This window comes from Suricata suricatta, chromosome 11 (assembly GCF_006229205.1).
Source record: "Suricata suricatta isolate VVHF042 chromosome 11, meerkat_22Aug2017_6uvM2_HiC, whole genome shotgun sequence".
Lineage (NCBI taxonomy): Eukaryota > Metazoa > Chordata > Mammalia > Carnivora > Herpestidae > Suricata > Suricata suricatta.
This window is the reverse complement of record NC_043710.1, coordinates 27,825,468-27,850,661: the sequence shown is the minus strand read 5'-3', so window position 1 is coordinate 27,850,661 and position 25,194 is coordinate 27,825,468. Positions and strand designations below refer to the sequence as shown.

General features: G+C 36.9%; 2 protein-coding genes across 2 annotated transcripts in view; one reads left to right on the top strand and one right to left on the bottom strand.

Moving 5' to 3' along the window:
* Nucleotides 1-71: 71 nt before the first annotated feature.
* On the top strand, nucleotides 72-23,772 carry EIF3M (eukaryotic translation initiation factor 3 subunit M). The gene is made up of 11 exons (XM_029956332.1): nucleotides 72-179; nucleotides 2,840-2,972; nucleotides 4,095-4,233; nucleotides 4,515-4,638; nucleotides 4,798-4,892; nucleotides 16,060-16,143; nucleotides 17,113-17,212; nucleotides 17,837-17,918; nucleotides 22,013-22,156; nucleotides 23,056-23,116; nucleotides 23,577-23,772. The coding sequence occupies exons 1-11, from the start codon at nucleotides 138-140 to the stop codon at nucleotides 23,695-23,697; spliced, it is 1,125 nt and encodes a 374-aa protein (XP_029812192.1). The 5' UTR covers nucleotides 72-137; the 3' UTR covers nucleotides 23,698-23,772.
* Nucleotides 23,534-25,194, bottom strand: part of CCDC73 (coiled-coil domain containing 73) — a 109,651-nt gene continuing 107,990 nt past the window's right edge. The window contains exon 19 of the mRNA XM_029915551.1: nucleotides 23,534-24,385. Within this exon, the coding sequence (XP_029771411.1) occupies nucleotides 24,164-24,385 (222 nt within the window). The 3' untranslated portion in view covers nucleotides 23,534-24,163. The remainder of the gene's footprint in view (nucleotides 24,386-25,194) is intronic.

The following is a 25,194-nucleotide window of genomic DNA, read 5'->3' as shown; positions in this document are numbered from 1 at the left end:
AGCCCCGCCCATTCCGGTGACCCCGCCTCACAAGATCAGCGCAGGGTAACCCGGAAGCGGTTGTGGGACGCCTCGGCTCCCTTTTCCGGTCGGCGTGGTTCTGCGAGCGGAGCCATCGCGGTGCCTGGGCCTTCACCATGAGCGTCCCGGCCTTCATTGACATCAGCGAAGAAGATCAGGTGTGCTCCCGGGCCGCGACCGTCGCTGGGGTGGGGTTGGGGGAGTCCTCGAGGGTGTGAGGGGCTGAGTCGGGGCTGAGCCAGGACCAGGCGGGTGAAACGCCGCCCCGCGGAGCCGGCTCAGGAGCTGAGAGCCGCGCCTCACTGCCACACGCAAGGCGCTAATTTCTGGCCTGGATTTGCATTCGCACGCCGGCTGTCGGCTCCAGCGTTTGGCCCGAGACTTTACAGCCAGTTCCTGGTTGGCGTCGGGACTCCTCCAAACCGAGTCACTTCTGACGACACTACTTTTTGACTGACTGGGAATGGTGTCTGCTTCCGCCTCCCAAGTGCAGCCACATCCGGAGTGGGAGGTGGCGAATCTTTAGAAAGCGTAAGCAGTCTGGGGTAAAATAATTTTGTACTAAAGGTGAAAATGGCTTTATTATGCGGTCACAGAGGCAGAGGTGACCCTATTTTAAACACAGGCCATATATCCTATTGTTTCTTGTGCAGGAATGAGAGTTTGAAACTTGAAAATAGAACGTCAGTTTCGCTCCCGCATCTGGTGAACCATCCTAATATTTTAATATTTTATATTTCGGGCTTGGTCTTTTGTATGCATGGCTTAATACTTGTCATTTCCCCCCCCCCATAACAAAAGTTAAACTTTAATTGACGGCAGTTAAAATAAACATGAAATGGACTTTCTCTTAAGTTAATTTTGTAGAACTGAAAATCGTGTTCTGTGAAGTCGCAAGTGTTTTGTATTTTTTGCTACTCCACTTGGGTGGAAATTTGGTTTCCATAGAAGGAAACGCCGTTACTGCCCTAAAATAATCTCGTGGAATTACAGATGGGATCTTCCCCCCTATGGTAAAAGTGCACATTCTCACCCCTGAGGAGCAAAGAAAGGGGGAGAGGAGAAAAGGCTAGGAAGGAGTTGAGCACTTAGAAAAGAAAATGTGGAAGACCAAGAAAATAAAGCTTATATAGATATTAATGGAGTAATGTTAACAAATTGGCTATTAGATACCCACAGAAAGTACTTGATTTTAACATAGGAAGGAATTTGTAGCCCAGGAAGTTCTTGTCATTGGCCACATTTCAGTTTTACTTAGATTATGCTACTCTTGTATTACATCAGCTTGAGACAAGCCATTCTTTTCAGGTAGATAAAGTGATTGCTTCAGATATTTAACTTCAAATTCTGTGTTTGATTAGAGTTCAGAGATGGAGTTCAGAATTTTGTCTTTTACTTAAACCTCCCTACAGCCACTCGGAGCCAGGGGGCATGACATATAAAAACAGTAAACCGTTGGGGCGCCTGGGTGGCTCAGTCGGTTAAACCTCCGACTTCAGCTCAGGTCATGATCTCTTGTCCGTGGGTTCGAGCCTGGTCGGGCTCTGTGCTGACAGCTTAGAGCCTGGAGCCTGCTTAGGATTCTGTGTCTCCTCTCTCTCTGCCCCTCTCTGTCTCATGCTCTCTCTCTCTATCAAAACTAAATAAAACATTAAAAAAAAACCAATAAACCGTTGATTGAATGGTTCTTAGAAAAAGTTTGCTTTGTATCTACAAAGAAGCTGAACAAATGCTTTTTTGTGGGGTTGTTTTTTGGGGGGTGGTTATGTTTCCTTCATAGAAAAACATGTTCCCCAGTGGTATTTTTCTGCTCTTTGATATAGCGATATTTGTTTCATGAAATCTTGTTTATACTATCAATTCTCAGTGCTCCCTTGGGCAGCTCACAGGTGAAGTTACTATGTTGTTATCGGAAAGGATAGCACTGTCAGATCTACAGATCAAATGTACTTTTCTTATGTAGCCAAGCATGTTTGTGGGTTTAGGAGATGTGATACCTATGCATTTTCTAATGGTATTCTTTCATCTCCCTGTTTCAGTTTTTCATTTTATTACTTTAAATACCATCTGCATTCATGTTTGGCTGCCATAAATACCAAGGCCTGAAAAGAACAACTTAGTAAATATTATATGTATGCATTAGAGTAGAAAACGTCTGAATACCTGAATGCAGTACCATAGTTAGGTTTTTTAGGTCCGGAGGTGCAGTCTGATCCAGATATGTATTTCGTATTCTAAAAGATTCGTTATGTAGTAGATCCAGTTTGAAAAATATATTCAAGACAACATTCAAAGGCATCATCTTTTTATCTTTGTGTCTCCCAAAATGCTTGTCTCAGATAGGTTCTCAGACATTTTATTGACAAATGATTACTTTCTTGCCAAGGTAATGGCAAATGTCTAGCTTTTTAAAATAGCTATATTATGAAGCAATAAAATTGCACTTCTTTAAAACAAGTTGAATTTATCAGGTCAGATTAATTCTCATCCACATACAGCCCTCCTCAGAAAAAGCTCCTCAAAAATGAAGTTTTTGCTATTTACTGGAAGTTAGCATATAGGTGGTAGAGGAATTCTGAAGGTGATCCATGTGAGCCATAGTGGGTTTGTGTAGACACTTGGTTTTATCGAGGAAAACCTGTGACACTTGTGGGGTTGTCATGGGGCCTAAGGTGGGGGAGAGGCACTTCAACATAATGACTTAAAGTCGATAAGTATGGTATTTACATCCCCCCCCTCCGAAAAAGAATGGTTTGGGATTTTGAATTTTGGCATTGTCGGCTTTATAGATGTTTATCAATTTTATTTAATTCAACAGGCTGCTGAGCTTCGAGCTTATCTAAAATCTAAAGGAGCTGAAATTTCAGAAGAGAACTCAGAAGGTGGACTTCATGTAGATTTAGCTCAGATTATTGAGGCTTGTGATGTATGTCTGAAAGAAGATGATAAAGGTTTGTTTTTAATTTTTTGTCATGTTTCTTATTAATCATAAAGGATCTACTTAAAAATTTCTCATAATTGTATTTGTTGTAGAACTGTTAAGCCCGAATGTTTTTAATTTTTGCTTATATGTTCAGTTTATACTTACGAAGTAAGCTATTTTGACAAAACATCTTTTTTACATGTCATATTTTTTGAATGCTAGGTACATACACTCAGTACCGATAATTTCAGGATGAACTGAAGACAAATGAAGCTCTTCTTTCTTTTTCATAGGTTTATATTAATATCAGATGGGACAAGGGCACCTGGGTGGCTCAGTCAGTTAAGCATCCAGCTTTGGCTCAGGTCATGATCTCAGGGTTCATGAGTTTTGAGCCCACGTTGGGCTCTGTGCTGACAGCTCAGAGCCTGGAGCCTGCTTCAGATTCTGGGTCACCCTCTCTGCCCCTCCCTCGCTTGTTTTCTCTCTCTCAGAAATAAATAAAACATTAAAAAAATTTAATAGCAAATGGGATATAATTTCACGTAATATAAAAGATATTTAATTACTTGGCTGGTTCCCTATTTATTGACATAAGTGGGGAAATGTGAAAGTTGGGACTCTTGTGATCTTCAGTTAAGGTTTGAGATTAAACTTGCTATATAGTTAATATCTTACACTCAAAAATCAATGACGCAGCCAGGAAGTTGACAACTTTTGTTTTTAAAGTAATTTTCTGTTTATATGTAAAAATTTTCTTCAGTTACAAAAGCGTTATAGGCTAAGACCTAACCAATAACTTCTAAATTACTGAATATTTTGTCAGTAAAAATTAAAGCCATATATTAGATATGTAAATCAGTCTTCTGGTTAAAAGCCGAATCTTAGAAAATAATTTTTTTTCTTTAGTAAAATGTACAGATTGCTTTCTTAGTGTTAGCTATATAACAGAATTGGTTTCATTTGAATTCATATATAATATATTTTTAGCATAATGCACACTACTGAAGTGCTTTACAGTAGCCAGATCACATCTTCCTAAAGTGTCTTATGTTTAATGGTCTTTAGTGTATTAAAACACTGGAAATACATATTTATTATACACATTACATATGATAGCATTGCTATTGTGTTATCCATACATGTGTAGATGTTGAAAGTGTGATGAACAGTGTGGTATCCCTCCTGTTGATCCTGGAACCGGACAAGCAAGAAGCTCTGATTGAAAGCCTATGTGAAAAGTTGGTCAAATTTCGGGAAGGGGAACGCCCATCTCTGAGACTACAGTTGTAAGTTAAGAACTGAAAGAGGCTTGGTTTGTCAAGGGGCTCTTTTTATGTTGCTCTCATTTAATGGTTAAAAGCGAGAATTCTGGAACTTGACTGTCAGCTGTGGGTCTTATTAGTGTGACCTTGGACAAGTCATTTAGCCTTCTGTGCCCCATTTCCCTCTTTGTAATATGAAGTGTTAATGGTATCTGTCTTAGATTTGTTCTGAGAGCAAATAAGCTCAACATAATCATCATAATTGCTGATCTCAAGCACTCTTTTATTATTTGTTTGTTAACCAGACTAAGCAACCTCTTCCATGGGATGGATAAGAATACTCCTGTAAGATATACAGTATATTGCAGCCTCATTAAAGTGGCAGCATCTTGTGGGGCCATCCAGTATATTCCAACTGAACTGGATCAGGTGAGTTATTATGTGGAGTATTTGTTCTGCATATAAGAAGTATAGGTTTATATTATAGCTTAAGTAAATAGCAAATATGTATGTTCTAAAGTTATCTTTTAAATGGTGAAAGTATGTTCAGCTATGTCACTAAATTTTCTACTTTTGTCAATCTTGTAGGTTAGAAAATGGATTTCTGATTGGAACCTCACCACTGAAAAAAAACACACGCTTTTAAGGCTCCTTTATGAGGCACTTGTGGATTGTAAGAAAAGGTATTCACAATTAGTGTACTAACTTAAAACTTCACAGGCGATACAGCAGTTGAGGCTGCTTTTAAAAACAAGTAGGGTGATTTTGCTCTGTTTTATTCTCCACAGAGTTGCTGTAAATGTATTTCTGGAAATTTCATCTACTAAGTTAAATATAATTGCAAAGTTTAAAAGTTATTCACATCTTTCAACTTTTTAAGAAACAAAACTTTTGTTTCAAAAAATGGTACAACTGTTCATATGAAAGCTGTTTATAACTTTAGACTAAGGTATTTAATGATACTTTGATGTCTTAGTATGAGGTAGTGCTCCCACTTTTGCTTAATGATAGTGAGGGTTTATCAAAGTTTCTACGAAGTCTCTTTTGTAAACAGTGCCCCCGATACCAGATTTTGCAATAGACTCTACTAAATGAGTACCTATTTGGCTTCTGCAAGGTCTTGGGTTTCTAAGGCTTGTAATCCAGCTTGGCTAACTTCATGCCCAAAGTTTTGGGATGCATACCAAATGATAGGTTTGGCTCAGTTTTCAGAACTAATGCTGAAAGATAATCTTACCTTTTTGACCTAGCTCTTCAATTTCCCTTTTCACATAGTGGTTAAATACTTTTTGAAAAAGTAAATAGCCTTTCCTTTGGTTTTATCGCACAATTTTTGTACTGGCTTTTAGTGCTGGATATTTAATATATTAGGGTAAGCAAGGTTTCTCTTACATTAAGTAATGTAAACTTTTTGTAGACTACTTTAACAGTATAGGAGGAAATTTTTGTTGTGCAAGTTGGAATGTATTACCATAAAAGAAAAATGGGATCTTCCATTAATAGCCTGTTTCATTCTGATCAGTGGCTACTGTCTATTATGTAGTCTCAGACTTATGGCAGGATTTTAATTTTGTAGTCAGTAAAGCATTAAGAGTAAATAGTTAATAACAAAGATGGTTTTAAATGGAGAGCATTAAAGGCTGTTAGAGAAAGAATCCTTATTTTCATTCACAATTCAAATGTATGGGCTGTGGAGCCAGACTAATAAGATTCAAATCTCAGCTTTCCTACTTGTATGACCCTAAATAAATTACTTAACATCTCTATACATCAATTTCCAGTTTCATAGTGGAAATAATAGTAGTCCTCACCTCTCATGGGGTTGCTGAAAAGATAATATATACCTAAAGTTCTTACTGAGACTGCACTCATTAAAAGTTGGATATTATTCTTCTCTCCTTTTCATTTTTCAAGCTCACCTTTAACAAGTTAGTCTTTTTTCTGGTAGAGTAATTTAAAATGATGAGTGTTACGGTTTCCCTCTGGATGTCTAGTGCTTATCAGAGATGATGACTATTCACTGGATGATTTCTCTAATTGCTGTTTAGAAGGTTTTTAGTCTGTTACATGCAGAAGGGAAGTGACTAAGGTTCTAAGGAATTCCAAATTTAATTTTCAGAGAAATTGAAATAGGACATCAGTACTCCTCTACACTCGACCAGACGCGTCGCAATGTTAACTTACTAGAAAATACCTGCAGCATTTGTCAGAGATGATCACTCTTTCCTTTTGAACATTTTCTTCAGTTGGTTTTTGAAGCCTTCTTCCTTCTTCCTCTTCCCTCTTTACTGAAGTGTAGTTGACATACCGTATGTTAATTTCAGGTGTACAACGTAGTGATTCTACGTTTATCTACAAGGGGCTTCTCCCTCTTGATTCTTCTCTTCATTCACAACTTGTGTGTGGGTTCTTTCGTCTCTAAACGTTAGGATAGCCTATTCCTGGGATTTTTCCTTCTCAGTTACTTTCATTCCCTGTGCATATTGTTTCTGGTTTTTGCTAAGATTATGGGGGAGGCTGAGCACCAAATGCATTTTGAGTGAGACAGTTTTTTTAATAATTGCTAGGTTGTTAACGTTTAGTGCAAGGCACTTCACAACCCTGACCTCATCTACTAAAATGCCAGTGGGGTCTCCTAGTCATTAGAACAGCTGCAACAGCTCCCACGCACTTGCAAATGCTCTGGAGGGCACCTGGTTGAAAGCGGCCTTAGTGCCCTCATTCAGTTGCCTGCCTTTATTTTTTATTATTTTCTTAAAGTTTATTTATCCTGGGGGGTGGGGATGGGGGAGAGAATCCCAAGCAGGCTTTGTGCCTTCAGCGTAGAGCTCGATGCAGGGCTCAGTCCCACAGACTGTGAGATCATGACCTGAGCTGAAATCAAGAGCTGGACACTTAACCAACTGAGGCACCCAGGCACCCCTACATGCCTTTAAATACTGTCTGTATACACGTGATTTTCACATGTTTATCTCCTGTATTTCTTCTTTGAATTCCAGATATCTATTCCTGTTTAACATCTCCATTTAGATACTCAAAAGACCGCTCAAACAACATCTGCAAAAGTGAGCCATTGATTTTTCCTTCTAAATCTGTTCTTTTACTTTCTCCAACTCAGGAAATGACATTTCTATACTTCCGGTTGCTCAAAACCCAAAGCCAGGATTTCTTCATGATTCCTCTTTTTGTCTTATGCTCCATATCTAATCCAATATCAAATCCTGTTAGCCCTGATAAATCTAAAGTCAGACCCACTTCTCACTATTTCCATTGTTATCTTATGGTCCAAGGTACCATTATTTCTTAGCTTATTGAAGTAGCCTCTCAAATGGTCTCTGTTTGGGGTCTTGTCCCCCTGTGACCTGTTCTTAGTACAGCTGCCAGAAAGTTTTGTTTAAAAAAAATTTTTTTTAAACGTTTATTTATTTTTGAGGGAGACATACAGAGTGCAGGTGGGGGAGGACCAGAGAGAGACACACACACACAGAATCGGAAGCAGGCTCTAGGTGCCATGCTGTCAGCACACAGCTTGATGCAGGGCTCAAACTCAAACCGCGAGATCATGACCTGAGTCAAGACTAAGAGTCAGACACTTCACTGACTGAGCCACCCAGGTGCCCCCAGAAAGTTTTGTTTAATATGGAAGATCAGAATGGTGCCTGAGTGGCTCAGTCAGTTAAGTGTCAGCTTTGTCTCAGGTCATGATCTCACAGTCAGTGGTTTCAGGCCCCGTATCGGACTGTGTGCTGACAGCACGGAGCCTGGAGCCTGCTCTGGATTCTATATTTCCCTCTCTCTCTGGCCCTCCCTCCCCTCTCCTCTCAAAAATAAACAAACATTAATAGGGAAAATCAGATATGTTTCCTCTCTGAACCTTCCAGTGAGGCCGCCTGCATGGCTTTTGTCTTGACTCAGATCATGATCTCATGGTTTGTAGGTTTGAGCCCTGCATCGGACCCTGCATTGACAGTGTGGAGCTGCTTGGGATTCTGTCTCTGCCCCCTCCCCTGCTCATACTGTCTCTCTCTAAATAAATAAATTTAAAAAAAGAGAGAGATCCATTCAGAATAAAAGCAAAGCCAGCTCCAGAGCCAACAGAGTTACTGTATTTTAATGTTTATTAGCTGTCCTTGCAAGAATGTAAGTTTAATGAGGGCATGGACTTTGTTCATTATTCAGATGGTGTCTGACACATGGTAGGCCTTCTGTATTTCTTGAATGAATAATTATTTCTGAAATATGTTGCAAAAGCAGTGGCTACAAGAAGGCAGAGATGTAAGACCATGTGAAGTGGTGGTTTATGGTATTAGAGTACGTGCTCTTGTAAATCTAAAATCCCTGGGTTTCTCCCCAATTTCTAATGTTACAGAAATTAGTTTCCAGTATTTGGGTGTTGGTTTCTACATATCGTTTTTTGTTTTGTTTTTAAAGCTTAAAGATTTCTTTGTTTTGTTTTTGTTTATTCATTTTGAGAGAGCTCTAGTGTGGAAGGGGCAAGGAGAAAGAGAATGCCATGCAGGCTCTATGCTGGCAGCTGGATCTCATGAGCTGTGAGATCATGACCTGAGCTGAAGTCAAGAGTCAGATCCCTAACTGGCTGAGCCACCCAGATGCCCCAGTTCCTTCATTTCTAAAAACAGACGTAATCCAGTGCTCACTCTACAGTCCATGTTTTCCTTGACCTCTCAGCGCCATGTGACTGTGGTTCCCCTTCCCTCCTAGAAAATCCTCTTGGCTTAGGTGAAACCTCTCCTTGTTTTTCTCAGACACCTATGTAAATTATTCTTTCTCTGCTCCTTTAAATGCTAGTATTACTCAAGATTTGTCCTAGGACTCTTCTCACTCTCTCTGTTAGGTCGTCTCATCTTTCCCACGGCTTTTGTCATCTGAATGAATATGCATGTCATTAACCCAGGCTTCTCTTCTGTGCTTTGGATCTTTATGTTCAGCTGCTTTCTAGCTATGTCTGCCTACTTCCACTCAGGCGTGGCCTATAGTTGCCTCAGACCCCACATGACCAAAATGAATTTTTCATTTTCTCTTTATAAATCATTCTTTATGTTCCTGAGACTTTTTTAAAATTTTTTTAAATGTTTTATTTATTTTTGAGATAGAGACAGAGCATGAGTGGGGAGGGGCAGAGGGAGAGAGGGAGACACAGAATCAGAAGCAGGCTCCAGGCTCTGAGCTGTCAGCACAGAGCCCGATGTGGGGCTCGAACCCATGAACCATGAGATGATGACCTGAGCCGAAGTCGGATGCTGAACCGACTGAGCCACCCAGGCATACCGTAAGTGAGACATTTTGAAGTATAATCTTTTTATTTTCTCCTGTCTATAACCATGATTTTGTGAAACATACCTCCCAGCACATTTTTCTTCAGGATACAGTATCAATTCATAGGCATATAAAACCTTTCTGACATGGGCTTCAATCTACTGATATAGCTTGGACTTGGTGGATATGTTGATAATCATGCCGTTTTTTTTATGGTGCATTGACAAACAAATACTTTGTTGATACGGATATTCTCTCCTTGCATTTCCTCCCAACACACAGCCTTCCTCTTGGTTATCACACCCAAGACCTAGAGAACCTGTGTCAGCTGCAGAAGCACCCTCCTCTTCCCCAGTCTGGACCAGGGGCTGGCCCCTTTTTTTATGGTCCACAAACTAAAAATGGTTTTTACAGTTTGAAAATGGTTAAGGAAGAAAACCAAAGGGATAATAATATTTCATGACAAACAAACATTGTAAGAAATTCAAATTCTAGTGGCTGTAAAATTTTAACGCAGCCATTCTTACTCATTTACATACTGTCTACGGCTGCTTTTGCCAAGACTTGAGTAGTTGCAGCAAAGACCATATGGCCTACAAAGCCTAAAATATTTACATTTACAGTCTGGCCTTTCACAGAACGTTTGCCTGCCCTTAGTCTAGAAGACCTGTACTCCCCTTTGTTCCTGTCTAAAATACTACTGTCATGCTTTGGTTGGGTGCCTTTCTTCTACAGCACTCTCTACTGTTATCATGGCACGTAACGCCCTTTTTTGAAAGATTTGTGAGGTTGATGCTCAGTGAAGGCTAGGAACCTTACTTGTCAACCATTGTGTATTCCCAGGGCGTTTGGCACATTATGGGCTCTGGATGGTTAAATGCTACCCACCCTAAGGAAGTACAAGAGGATGACCATTTTATTGAAGCATGAAGTTTCTGTCACACTGCTGGTTTAAATTTTACACATAAATATAATTTTACACATAAAATATGATTTTTTTCCTGCTTCTGAATTAGAATTCTGAGATTCACCTTGCCCTTTTATTTATATTGGTGATAAGTGCAAATCGAATAACGTTTTCTTGAATCCTTACTATATGTCAGATACTGTGCGCTTTAAATGGATTATTTTATCTGATGTTTGTGAACTTAGATTTCTTAAGCTGGTAAGATACATTAGATTGAAGTATACCGTGGCTGCTACAACTGGCAAATGAAAGGCACATGTGCTTCTAGAGTGTCACAAAATAATTAACAATGAGTAAAACATCATTTTTCTTCAAAATTTTCTTTGAATCCTGCAGTTCTTTTTCACTTGAGTACTTTTATATTTACATTTGTATGACTTAGTAAACCTTAGGGTTTGTGGGAAGTTTTTTTTTGTGGGTAGTTTTAAAATACCATTTAACTTTTAGAAATAAATGATACAGCTCCTGCTGACTGTACTCAAGTTGAATCCAGTTGTGTGAAGGGGAAGTGTTTTTAGAAAACAAGAGAAAAAAATGATTTTTCCCAATTAGCTAAGCTTTTATAACTGAAAATTCACTAGTTTAAAGGAAGAAATCAAGGGTGAAGATAAACATTTTCTAAGACTTCACATTGAATGAATGTATTTTGTGCTTTTCACTGCAGTTAAACTTGAATTCAGTTTTAAGGATGATTTAATTGAAAGGGTATTTTTAGTGAAGTTACTTAAATATATGGTGTTGGCTCTACTTCAGCTGTGCTGTTCTGATGGTTTTTAGGGCACAAAACTTATTTTCCACCAAGGGACTTTGTACTGTTCTTGGTCTTCCCTTTGCCTGGAAGGTTACCTAATCTTCCACCTCCAACACTTTTCATGGCCAATTGTTTTATATCCTTTAGATTTCAGCTTCTGTATCCTTCCTTCAGAGAGACCTCCCTGTGTACTTTCCTGTCTCTGCTGTGTTGTTACTTTTACATCGCCATTTATTTTCCTCATGGCACTTGGGTGGTTTTTTTTTTAATCACTTTATTTTTTTCATCGTGTTAAGTGTGCTCTTTAATCCTCATCCCCTATTTTCACTCATCCTTCCACCCACCTCCCCTCTGGTAATCATAAGTTTATCTGTAGTTAAGAGTCTTTTTCTTGGTTTGTTTTTCTACACAGTGGAATTGTGTATATATATTATTATTATCATACCCAGTTATCTATCTATCTACTTATCTTCTTTTAATGTTTATTTTTTTAGAGAAAGTATGAATGGGGATGGGGCACAGAGAGAGGGAGGCACAGAATCTGAAGCAGGCTCCAGGCTCTGAGGTGTCAGCACAGAGCCTGACGAGAGGCTTGAACTCACACACCGTGAGATCATGACCTGAGCTGAAGTCGGACACGTAACTGAATGAGCCACCCAGGTGCCCCAATATAGATCTTCTTTATCCATTCATCTGTTGATGAGCACTTGGGCTGCTTCAGTAGTTTGGTTGCTGTAAATAATGCTGCTATAAATATATGGGTGCATGTGTCCCTTTGAATTAGTGTTTTTGTATTCTTTGGGTAAATAGCCAGTAGTACGATTGCTAGATCATAGGGTAGGTAGTTCTCTTTTTTACCTTTTGAGGAACATACTGTTTTCCACAGTGGCTGCACAAGTTTGCATTCCCATCAACAGTGCACGAGGGTTCCTTTTTCTCCACATCCTTGCCAACACTTGTTTTTTGAGTTTTTTATTTTAGCCATTCTGATGGGTGTGAGGTAACATTTCATTGTAGTTTTGATTTGCATTTCCCTGATGATGAGTGATACTGAGCATCTTTTCTTGTGTTGGTTGCCATCTGTATGTCCTTGGAGTAAGCTTTTTACCCATTTTTTTAAATTGGATTATTTTTTGGTGGGTTGTTGAGTTGTATCAGCTCTTTATATATTTTGGATGCTAACCGTTTAAAAGATGTGTCATTTGCAAGTATCTTCTCCCATTCCGTAGTCTGTCTTTTTGTTTTGTTGATTGTTTCCTTTGCTGTGCAGAAGCTTTTTACTTTGGATGTAGTCCCAATAGTTTGTTTTTGCTTTTATTTCTCTTGCCTCAGGAGACATACGTTTAAAAATGTTCCTACAGTCAGTCTCAGCGAAATTGCTTCCTGTGGTCTCCTGTAGGATTCTTACGGTACAGGTCTCACATTGCATTTTAATCCAGTTTGAGTTTATTTTTGTGTATGGTTTTAAGAAAGTGATCCAGTTTCATTCTTTTGTATGTTGTTGTCCAGTTTTCCCATCATCATTTGTTGAAGAGATTGTCTTTTCCCCCACTGGATATTCTTTACTTTTTTGTTGAAGATTAATTGACCATATAATTGTGGGTTTATTTGTGAGTTTTCTGTTTCATTGATATATGTGTCTATGCCAGTAACATACAGTTTTGGTATTTTTTTTTTTTTATCATTTTCCCCCCAATGCCATACTGTTTTAATTTTTAACCACCTTGTAATATAACTTAAAATCTGGAATTGTGATACCTCGTTTTTTCATTTTAAAGATTGCATTGGCTACTCAAGGTTTTTTGTGGTTGCATACAAATTTTAGAATTGTTCTAGTCAGTAAAAAATGCTGTTAGTATTTTGATAGGGATTACATTAAATGTGGACCTTGGTTGGGGTAGTAAAGATATATTAACAGTGTTTGTTCGTCCAGCCCAGGAGCAATGTAATGTCTTTACATATCTTTGCATCATCTTGAATTTCTTTGTCAGTGTTTTATAGTTTTCAGAATACATATTTTTCATTCAACTTTTGTGTTTTCTAATAGGGTATCTGTCATCTGCAAATGAGAGTTTTATTTCTTCTTTACCATCTTGGATCCCTTTATTTTTATGTTGTCTAATTAACTGACTAGGACTTCTAGTACTGTGTTGAATAAAAGTGCTGAGGATGGACATCCTTGTCTTGTTCCTGGACTTAGGGGAAAATCTCTCAGTTTGAGTATGATGTTGGCTGTGAGTTTTCATATAAGGCTTTGTTTATGTGGAGTTCCCTCTAGATCTACTTTGCAGAGGGTTTTCATCGTTAATGGATGTTGTATTTTTTTGACATACTTTTTCTGCATCTGTTGAAATGATCATATGGTCCTTCTCCTTTCTCTTATTGATGTGGTGTATCACATTGGCAAATATGAACCACCCTTGCATTTCTGGAATAAATCCCACTTGATCACGGAGTATGATTTTTTTTTTTTTTTAGTTTACTTACTTTGAGAGAGAGCGAGAGAGAGCATGAGTATGCATGCACACGTGACCAGAGGAGGGGCAGAGAGAGGAAAGAGCATCTCAGGCAGGGTCCCCACTATCAGCTTAGAGCCCGACTGTGGTGTTCAATCTCACAACTGTGAGATAGATTATGACCTGAGCTGAAATCAAAAGTCAGACACTTAACTGACTGAGCCACCCAGGCGCCCCCAGAGTATGATTTTTTAAAATATATTGGATTCGGTTAGCTACTACTTTGTTGAGGATTTTTGCATCTATATTCATGAGCGATATTGGCCTGTAGTTCTCTTTCGTGTGTGTGTGTGTGTGTGTGTGTGTGTGATGCGATGCGATGCCTTTATGTAGTTTTGGTATCAAGCCTCATAGAATGAATTTGGAAATTTTCCTTTTCTATTTTTTGGAATAGTTTGAGAAGAATAGGTATTAATATTTCTTTAAATATTCAGTAGAAATCACCCATGAAGCCTTCTGGTCCTGGATATTTTGGGGTTTTTTTGTGAGTTTTAAAATTACTGGTTCAGTTTCATTTCTGGTAATCGGTCTGTTTGTTTCTTCATGTTTTAGTTTAGTAGGTTATATGTTTCTAGGAATTTACCCATTTCTTCAGAGTTACCCAGTTTGTTGGCATATAGGTTTTTATAATATTCTGTTAAAGTTTTTTTCTGTGGTGTTGATTGTTATTTCTCCACTTAGTGATTTTGTTTGTTTGGATCCCCTCTCTCTCTTTTTTTTTTTAATGGGTCTTGCATAGAGGTTTAATATTCTGTTTATCTTTAACTGAGAACTGACTCGTGGTTTCATTGATTTTTTTTTATTTTTTTATTTTTTTAGTTCCGGAACCCCACCGTTTTTTTAAGTTTATTTATTTATTTTGAGAGAGAGCAAGTAGTGGAGGGGCAGAGAAAGGGAGAGAGAGAATCCCAAGCAGCCTCCCTGCTGTCTGTGCAGAGCCCGATGTGGGGCTCGAATTCCTGAACTGTGAGATCATGACCTGAGCCAAAATCAAGAGTTGGATGCTTAACCAACTAAGCCCACCAGTTGCCCTTATATCTTTCATTTCTTCTCTGATCTGTATTCTTTCCTTTTGCTGGGTTTGGGTTTTGTTCTTTTTCTAGCTCCTTTAGGTGTAAATATTAGCTTGCTTATTTGAGATTTGTTTTCCTTCTTGAGGTAGGTCTGTATTACTATGAACTTCTCTCTTAGAACCATTTTTGCTGCATCCCACAGATTTTGGACTGTTGTGTTTTCATTTTCAGTTGTTTCCATGTAATTTTTTATTTCTTTGGTTTCTTGGTTGACTGATTCATTGTTGAGTTGCATGTTATTAGGCTCCATGTATTTCTGCTCTTCCCAGATTTTTTTCTTATGGTTGATTTCTAGTTTCACAGTGTTCAGAAAAAAATGCATGGTGTGACTTCGATTTTTTTAAAAATTTGTTGATACTTGTTTTGTGATCTATTCTGGAGAATGTTGTGTGTGCACTGGAAAAGAATGTGAATTCTGTTTCAGGATGGAATGTTCTGAATATGTCTGTTAAATCTGGTCTAGTTAAAGCCACTGTTTCCTAGTGGTTCTCTTTGGATGATCTGTCTCTCGATATAAGAGCAGTATTGAAGTCCCCTACTATTATTGTATTACTATCAATTGTCTCTTTTGTGTTTGTTATTGGTTTCTGTATTTGGTTGTGCCTATGTTGGGTGCATAAATATTTACGATTATTATATGCTCTTGTTGGAGTGTCCCATTTATGATTATGTCGTATCCTTTGTCTCTTGTTACAGTTTTGTTTGTAAAGTCTGTTTTGTCTGATGCTACCTTGGCTTTTTCTTGACATCCATTTGCATGTTAAAGGTATTTCCATCCCCTTGCAGAAATGAGTCTCTTATAGGCAGCATGTAGATGGGTCCTGTTGTTTTTTTTTTTTTTAATACACTGTGTCACCTTGTGTCTTTTGATTGGCATATTTAGTCCATTTACATTCAGAGTAATTATTGATGGATGTGTATTTATTTCCAGTTTGTTACTCTGTGGTTATTTCTATAGATTTTCTCTTCTCTTTCTCTTTCATGGTTTGTTGGCTTTCTTTAGTGATATACTTGGATTCCTTTTTCTTAATTCTTTGCATATCTGTTACTGTGTTTGTTTGTTTTGTGGTTATCATCATGGCACTTAGTTGCAATTTTTCCTTAGATTTTGGTCTTTTTCTACTAGAAGGAAAGTTCCATGATTTTTCCCGTAGAGAGGGACCATGTCTCTAGGGCACCATTGTATCATCAGCATAGTACTTGGCATGCAGTAAATTTTTGAGTGAATGGATATTCTGAAGTTCCTAAAGCAGTATTTCTTTTTAGTGATGCTGCTTCGAAAGTCATGGTGGAATTACTAGGAAGTTACACGGAGGACAACGCTTCCCAGGCTCGAGTTGATGCCCACAGGTAATGAACACGTTCTCGTGCTCCTGGGTGCCGCCTGCACTTGGAGGTTGAGCAGCCAGGTTTCTCGTACAGCAGAAATCGTGTTCGCGTCTCTCAGTGATCCAGGGTCATTTGATAGTGTGTGCTCTGCGGTGATTCCACTCGAGAGACCAGAATTCAAGGCTTGTTATTGGAATAACCAAGGTTGCATGTGGAATAGCCACATGGTGTTTTCTATTTAGGGTATTGCTGGTATGAGTGTGATAACCCCAACCCTAGAAGTAGAATTTAATCTTGGATTGAGAAGGTATATAAATGAGGAGAAGTTGGTGGTTTGTTAAAAGTTAGCCCATTGCTAATGAGAATAAGGGCTTCAAACAATCCTAGGTCTACTTAGTAGCAATAATAATAGAATCAGTTTCTTATATCTAGAAAATGGAAATAACTTCTTTATAAGGTGTGGCTTCACAGGGACCTATATGTGATAGGTGCTGCTAGAAAGTGTAGTTTGTGGAAGAAATCTCTGTGAGGTACAGATTGCCTGCCTTCAAATACCACACCACTTAATTAGTACTTATTGCATGAGTTCTTTCTGAGCCTGTTTCATCATTGATAAAATGGGCATGACAATACTGCCTCTCAGGGGTGTTGTGAGGATCAAGTGAGGTAATGCATGTGACGCACTTGACTCAGTGTCTGGCACATGGTAAGATGGCACTGCTGTTTTACTTATTCTTTGATTACTTTGGTCATGCTTTCTCTCCAGCTACATTTTTGTCTACAATTACTTTATTGTTTCATTTTGTTAAAACAGTTATACCTGGTAAACAGATTGGCTGGTTTTAATCCCAGTCCTGTAACTTTTTTTATGCTGTGTATATATTGAACTTTTGGATATTTTATGGAATTAAATATCTTCTGCAGTGTGAAAGGTTGGTGAAAAGTTCCTGAATCTCAGGACTGAGATTGTATTCTTCTTTTGTAATTAAGGTGTATTGTGCGAGCATTGAAAGATCCAAATGCATTTCTTTTTGACCATCTTCTCACTTTAAAACCAGTCAAATTTCTGGAAGGCGAGCTTATTCATGATGTAAGTACTTTATCTTTTATATGGAAAATGTTCTCTTTTCCAAATGTAACATACTGAAGCAGAGCTCTTTTTCCTTGTATTCATGAGCATGCCTGTTAGATCTGGAAAGACAATTGTTTTTTCATGTTCTATCAGGAACAGAATGACATTTAGGACCAGCCTTTTTTTCCCCAATCACTGAATGTATCTATTCTTTTCTCCCTTTCCTTCATCTCCTTACTTGGCTGGCCATTATGAACAAATAGTACAAATTTCTTTTTGTATGTAGTGTCAGCTAGTCCCAGTTGTGAAGATAAATCTGGTATTTAAAAACACATGAACAATTAGAAGTATAATAATATACATTTTCAAGTGGATGTATAAATACATACATTTTGGATTAGTTTCCATTTGTACCATGCCTTTATTACAGGGTAGATCACTTAGAGCTCACTGAATTTACTGATTCTTTGAAATAAGTGAGTCTTAGTGAAAGCAAATGGTTTAGATGGTAATTTTATCAAATAGATTGCTATTTCTGCACTACAAGAGCATAGAGCTTTATTGCTGATAGTATCTTAAAGATACCTTGAGTATAAATCTTGATTCTGTATTTAATAGTTTTTCTTTATTTTCTATCTGTAGCTTTTAACCATTTTTGTGAGTGCTAAGTTGGCATCATATGTCAAGTTTTATCAGAATAATAAAGACTTCATTGATTCACTTGGTAAGTTTTAGAGTTTATTACTGGGAGGGGTACAAAGAAAAATGGGAACATGCTATTCTTGAACTGTGAGATCCAGCAGATGTGACTGTGGCCTTTTGTGTAGATTACCCTAACCATTGATCTTTGTTAGAATAGCAGCAAACCTAGGTGGACAGTTTAAAAGATTACTCAGAATGAATTGGGAATCAGAAACCAAGGTGTAAGGGGTAGCATTTATGGTGGAACATGAAACTAACTAGGAGTCAGAAAACCTGGGCCTTTTTTTCTCTTCATAAGAACATGTTGGATGTTAGGTCTTTTTTCTAGATCTACCAGACCTGGTTGCTTTGAGGTAAAGTTCTAACAAGAAGCAGGTGCTTAGAGGAAATTTGGATAGAAATAGTTCCATTGGCATATGTGTTTTTGAATCGTGGATGGGGCTGGAGCAGAAAAACAGCTTCAAGGGTCACCATTAGTTTGATCATAATGATGACTTTTAGAAGTACTCATTTTAATAGCTGACAAAATTTGATGACTAAAGCTACTTTATTATTTAAAATCCAATTATTTGTAAAAGAACTTTTATTCCTTACATTTTGGAGACTTTTTAAAAAAGAAGCCACAGTTACATAATTGAAACAAATGTTTTTCTTCCCTTCTAATATATTTTTTATGCTTGGTGCACCCCCCCCCCCATTAACAAATTTTAAAAGTGTATGGTATTGTTAGGCAGATCTAAGTGAAGCTGTAGATGGAATTGGAAATGGAGTTACATAATGGGAGAAACCTTCTTAAACTACAGTTTGTTTAAGACAGCATAGTCTTAGCTTTATGATTTTAATCTTTGAGTTTTCTTTCTAGAGCATCAGAGCTTAGTGTTTGCTAAATTGAACTGAATCTTACCCTCATTGAACAAATTCTATATACATTCAGTATTTTATTTCTTCTTGGAGCATGATTTTAACATACTAAAATTCAAAGATAAAAATAAAATCTGTAGTTGAACAGATTTGAATTGTTCTAAAACAACCAGTTTTTGAGAGTGAAGTCAACTATGAAACTAAATACTTTGTTTTTCTACTAGGCAATAATCAAAATACCTTAGAGGTTGGTTATAGTTTCCATGTTAATATTGAATTGTTAGCTTCCTGGCTTGGGATATAGATGAAGAATACATTTATAATTTATTTTGATTATATTATTAGTCCTCAGTTTGGTAATCATTAATTCCTATCACTTGTACATTTTTGTGCAGTCATTGGAATTGGGGAAGATTGAATTATTCCGAACATAATAAGGCGTTTGAAATACACCAAGATAAAGTAGATGCAAGTGTGTTTGTGTAGAATGCTTTGCCAGGTGCACTAGACCCAGAAAACCACATTCTGTCCCAGTTAATTTGTTTTGTGGCATGAAGCTATGTGATGGAATGTTAATGTCAGCAACCTCTTTATTTACGCACCAAGGAAAAAGGAGTAGTAATTAACACTTTGACACTCCCCCATTGATGTGTAATTGACTGTTTCAAAGGAGCACTGGTTCATAAGCTATTGCATGCATTAAAATTACGTTTTCTATATTGCAGCATTTTAAGACAGGGGTCAGTGACAATGCAGAAATTGCTCAATGATGCACATTTTTTTATTACTGCATTAAGGTTTTGACATATTAGTAATGAATAAATGTTTCCATAAAATTAGATTTTTTATAACTTTAAAATTGAAATATGACACTGAACACTGACTTCCTCTTTGAAGGTAATGTTCTAGTTTCATGAAAGAAAGCACAGCTTTCTACAAGTCTTTAACTCATACTTCACTGGCTTAGTAGTTTTGATTTTGAGAACAGGAGTTCTAATGGCTTGAAGTTTGGGTCTTTGTTTTAAAGTATTGACTTTAACCATCAATTTGAAATGTTTTTCAATGCCAGTTTCCACATGTTAAGACAGATAATGGTTTTACATAATTCACTCTAGAAATCCTCATTTATCTGGTAAAGTTTTGAAATTTATGGCAAGCTTGTAACTACATAGAGGGTAGCAGAAAAGAGTTTTTTAAATATCTGTATTTATATTATATTTTAAAAACTTTAGGAGTGTATCATTTTATCATACTAAGAGAACTGTATGTGCCCAGAGAATTGGGAATATTAAAGAATTTTCTTGTATTTGAAAATTTAGTAGTTCTTTGTGATATAGATTTCCTGTTTTGCCTGTAGTTTCTTGAACATGTATGCAAATTAGCAATCTTTTATTAGAAATTTGTAAATGATGTTTTAGGCAAAACTTCTTATTAAATGTGTGTACTTTTGGCTGGTTTTACATGTATTACTAACATTTAATTCAACTGGTTACGAATGTCTGGATTCTACAGGTGGCATCAGTTTATCAAAAACTCTTTGTTTTATTAACACTGACAACTTGGGCCAACAGTAAGCATTATCTTGTGTCAACTGAATTGCCCTAACATGTCTACATGTAATCTGGTGTTGTACAGTTGCTACCTTCTTGCTTCAGAAAGTTAATCAGCATCTAATTTGCATTTGTTAATTAGGGTTAATGTGCACTAATTGATTTTTTGATGCTTGTAGATTTCCATTAAATTCATTTAGCAATACTTATTTGGATACCTCATTCATTTGAGTTATGATGATCATGTTTTTGTTGAATCTGTGCCAAATAGAAAGCCTGCATCATAATTACAGCTAATTAACAGACGATTATGTCCTATATTAATGGGCTTCCCTTGTCTTCTGCTAATATATGTTATAAATTTCAAGTTTATTATGGAGTGCTTAGAACTTTTTTAACAGTAGAAATTTGAGGCTCTTAATTATTAGAGGGTACATGATCATTTGCTCAGTTTACATTAGAAATTTTAGAGAAAAGGAATGTATAGTTTTAGATTAATTTTAGAAGCTTGTTTTATATAATTAATAAGTTAGCATCAAATCAGATAAATGACATTGTGTTATAATTCAGCTTCTTCCACTTAGAAACAGATAATAATTGGAATATCCAGGATTTGTAAATATTTATATTATTGCTTATTTTATAAGCGAATGTAGTTTTTAGGCCTAGTACAGTCACTTTGACTATACGTGAGTCATTTGATCTCTTTGCTCTTCAGACTTTGTTTTTAAAAGTGAAAGCATCAGGACTAGTAATTTGTTAAGTTTCCTTTTGGGTGTAACCATTGTTTGTGATCTGAATAATTGTAACCGGAGGTTTCACTAGAAATTATAAGGCAGAATTTGAATTATATGTACAGTTTTCTGCTTCAGGTATCCCTGTTAATGGTACCGTTCCATTTTATCTAGTACTAACCAGTGTAGCCTGTAATTGTTAAATGTAAACACACTTTTGCAGTTTTGACTTAAATACTAAATCCAAAGTGACCTGAAGGGAAATGGAATGTTTTAATAACTGAATGTATATGAAAATATTTTAAGGCTTCATGTTTACTGGTAATATTGACAAAAAGTAGATAAGGATTTCTGGTTTTAAATGGAGAACAAAGAGTAAAAATAAGTTTAAGTAAGTAAAAATGTTCTTAAGAAATGAACTTCATATATTTTATCTCCTAAAATGTATAACTATAAAACATGTAAAATGTGCAGAACTTTAGGGGCTTAAAAAATACCATTTTATACCCCATTCTTTTGTTTGTTTGTTTGTTTTATTCCTGAGAGAGAGAGAGACAGAGCATGAGCAGGGGCGGGGCAGAAAGAGAGGGGGAGACAGAATCTGAAGCGGACTCCAGGCTCTGAGCTTTCAGCACAGAACCTGATACGGGGCTCAAACTCAAGAGCCATAAGATAATGACCTGGCTAAGTCGGACGCTTAACTGACTGAGCCACACAGGTGCCCCTACAGCCTTCTCTTTGAACCTATCACCTGTGGCACTGTAGTAGTAAAGAAGTAGTAAAGTAGTTCTAGAAAAATAATTGTAGTATTCCACAGTTTATTTATGGAGTCAGTTTATGGTTTGCAAATATAAGCAGCTTTGTCCAAATTCCTCTGTGAGTGCCAGACAGTGACTTCCGTAAGAGTTTGGCACAAGAGTTGTAATTGTTCAGATCTTTAACTAGTGTGGCTTTACCACTGTGTTATTCAGGACTATTACATGAACAGAATATGGCAAAAATGAGACTGCTTACTTTTATGGGAATGGCAGTGGAAAATAAAGAAATTTCTTTTGACACAATGCAGCAAGAACTTCAGATTGGAGCGGATGATGTTGAAGCATTTGTTATTGATGGTAAGGCAGTTAGAACATTTTCATTTTTTTCCTGAAACTTATACCTTGTGGAATAGAAGATTTTGTATCTTGAAACGAAATCATATGCTAACAAAGCTAGATTCTCTTACAGCAGATGTTTATGTTTAGTACAATTGCAGACTATATTTGTAGTAGGGTGGAAATACTGGATGTGCTATGTGGTTTTTGGTGTTCTATCCCTTGAAATCATACAGAATAAGGGCTTTTACTCAGTATCCCACAGTGGTGAAGAGCCTAGATTTTAGTATCAGACCTGGGTTTGAGGCCCACGTCTTTCTCTGTAAACAGGAAAGTAGGAGTTACGCTTTGGTGGTGAGAATTAAATGAACGAATGGAGGCAAAGCACTTGTGCCTGGCATATAGTAAATGATCTATAAATATTGATCATTATCAGTTTTTTACAATTGGCCAGAAATAATTACATTATGAAGTGATTTAATTGTTACTCAGAAATGTCTTTCTGGGCTTTTTAAATTTGAAAGGGGAATTGTACGGTCAGGAATAATAAAATATATAGAAGTGTTGACATGGTTTCTTTGTAATGCTCTCAGTCTCAAATGGTCCTATAAAGAAGTAATATTAGGAAATTAGGTCTCCCCCCCCCTTGTGTGATTGTAGGGGAGAACACTTAGAATTGGTAATAAAAACTATGTGATATTCAGTGTAGATTTACCTGCCCAGCAACCAGAGGACAAAATGCATGACCTTTCTCTTGGTTCCATCATATTGCTATATTTGTTATTAGATTCAAAAAGCCAGTTTGTAAAATAATGTTTGAAAATTGTAAAGTTTTATTGTGGCTTACTTAGTTTTAGATCTTAGCTGTCTTTCTTGGGAATTTTCCATATAACATAATCTTGTAAAACATCTTTTTTCAGCGGTAAGAACTAAAATGGTCTACTGCAAAATTGATCAGACCCAGAGGAAAGTAGTTGTCAGGTAAGACACTTAAGACTGCAGCATTTTGTAGAACAATTTAGTTTGTTCTGATTCTTTCACTTAAATATTTAGAGAACGAAGATGGTGTTCCTGTCAGTTGACTGTAGTTAAATTGTTGCTATTTATCATAATTTTATTAAAGTTCAGGCTGAATGTGATTAGCTTATTTAATGAAAGAGTCCTATTTTCCAGCACATTTCATTTAATGGCTCAGCATTGGCTAGAATACTAATGACTTTTGTGTCTGGTTTATGTAGTTCAGGAAAATAGAACATTTAGGATCAATATAGTTAAAGATTTTTTTTTTAAATAATTTAGAATTGTAAGTGAATTAGAAGCTTATGTCTTTTATTATATTTAACCTTGTTTTTAGCTAGAAACAAGTGTGTAGTATTATAAAAGAATGCCAGAAGGATAAAAGGTTGACTAACAACTTTGTTTTTAATTTTTCAATTTTTAGTCATAGTACACATCGGACATTTGGAAAACAGCAGTGGCAACAACTGTATGACACACTTAATGCCTGGAAACAAAACTTGAACAAAGTGAAAAACAGCCTTTTGAGTCTTTCTGATACATGAATTTTTATGCTATATAGAAAATTTTGTTCTTTTTGGAAAAAATCCAAATCATAGTAAAACATAACTTCAATTTGACTACAGTCTGGACATTTATTGTCTTAAAAGAAATGTAAAAAGTCACAAATTTCAGAGGATACAAAGTAGTAAGTTACAAAGGGCCCCATCTATCTTGTGTAATACGTTAACTTGTGTTCTGCAAGGAAGGGGGTTGAAGGTGCAACAAGAGCTCTTTCACAGAAGGACGTGCGGGGGGGGGCGCAGTAAGGGCGGCTGGGTGCCGACGAGCGGCCTTAGCTGCCTTAGGTGGAGCATTTGCAAAAACGATACAATTTCATCACATCAAAAGAAACTGGAAAAGTGAGTATAATCATAAAGCTTGGGGTGTATGTGACATTTTTTCTAGTCAAAACCATATGATTGATATTTCAATTAAGTCTGTTCACTGAAAGCATTTATCAACATCCTTTTACTCTGTCGTTTTTTCCAACATCTCTTCTGTTTTTCTTTTCTTAGGTTGGTCGTCATTTTCTAAGCTTAGGAACTTTTCAATTTCGTTAATTTGATTTGTTACCAGGCTCTGCCAGTCCTTTTCACCAGTAGATGATGCAGCCACATTGGTGGTGTCTTTAATCTTGATTGCCTGAAAATGGCTTTGTGGCAGAGTTGATTTCAGAGGCTTTAGTTTCACCTAGCAAAGACCAAACCTGTTTTACTTACCATTGAAATTACTCATTTTTTAAAGTCATCAACAAGAGTTAAGGCTCTGAATTATGAGTGTGTGATAAAGCCATCATTTTTCTTGGCTAATTTTCAACAACTACCTTAATTTGGCACGAAAAAACAATAAAATGTGAATCTGGAGGCTTAGGTCTCCCCTCAAGATCCCTAATAGAGTCCAGCAATACCATGAACCTTTTCGAAAAGGTCTTAAGCTTAAAACTGAAAGAAAAGATACTTAAAACAATTACAGATAAAAATCTGTTTTGTCTGCTACTCCCCTCCCCTTCCCAAACGTCTGTGTTTTGCATCTTCTTTCAAAACCAGGGGAAAATTAAAAATGCTAACAGGTAGACTGCCTTGTAAAAAACTGGCTTTCACTTCATGTTTCCTCTCATGCTTCAGAGCACACTGTTGGACAAACAGGGAAGAACAGTGAGGTATTTGGAAGTTGGCATGTTTCCAAGGCACTGTATTGGGTCATACTTCAAATACTGTTTAAAAATTATTTAAGATTTTTTTTCTGATAATTATTGGAAGTTTAGAAAATAGAGGAAAAAGTATAAAGAAACTAAAATTACTAGTAATCTATCCTGTGAGATCAGTCAACACCATTTTGGTATTGTTTGCTACTAGTCTTTTTTCTATTTTTAACTTCATTTCATCATTCTATAGGATTTTAGATCTTGGTTTTTCCCTCGTGGGCTGTTTCCTCAGTCTTTAACATTTCTCATAAACCATTGTCAGTGGCTGAACAAAAATAAATTTGAGTTAATTTCC

Coding starts and splice junctions, on each gene's coding strand:
- EIF3M (XM_029956332.1), top strand. CDS start 138: ATGAGCGTCCCGGCCTTCATTGACATCAGCGAAGAAGATCAG. Junction 4,234..4,514: donor CCATCTCTGAGACTACAGTT/GTAAGTTAAGAA, acceptor TTTGTTAACCAG/ACTAAGCAACCTCTTCCATG. Junction 22,157..23,055: donor TGAAGCATTTGTTATTGATG/GTAAGGCAGTTA, acceptor ATCTTTTTTCAG/CGGTAAGAACTAAAATGGTC.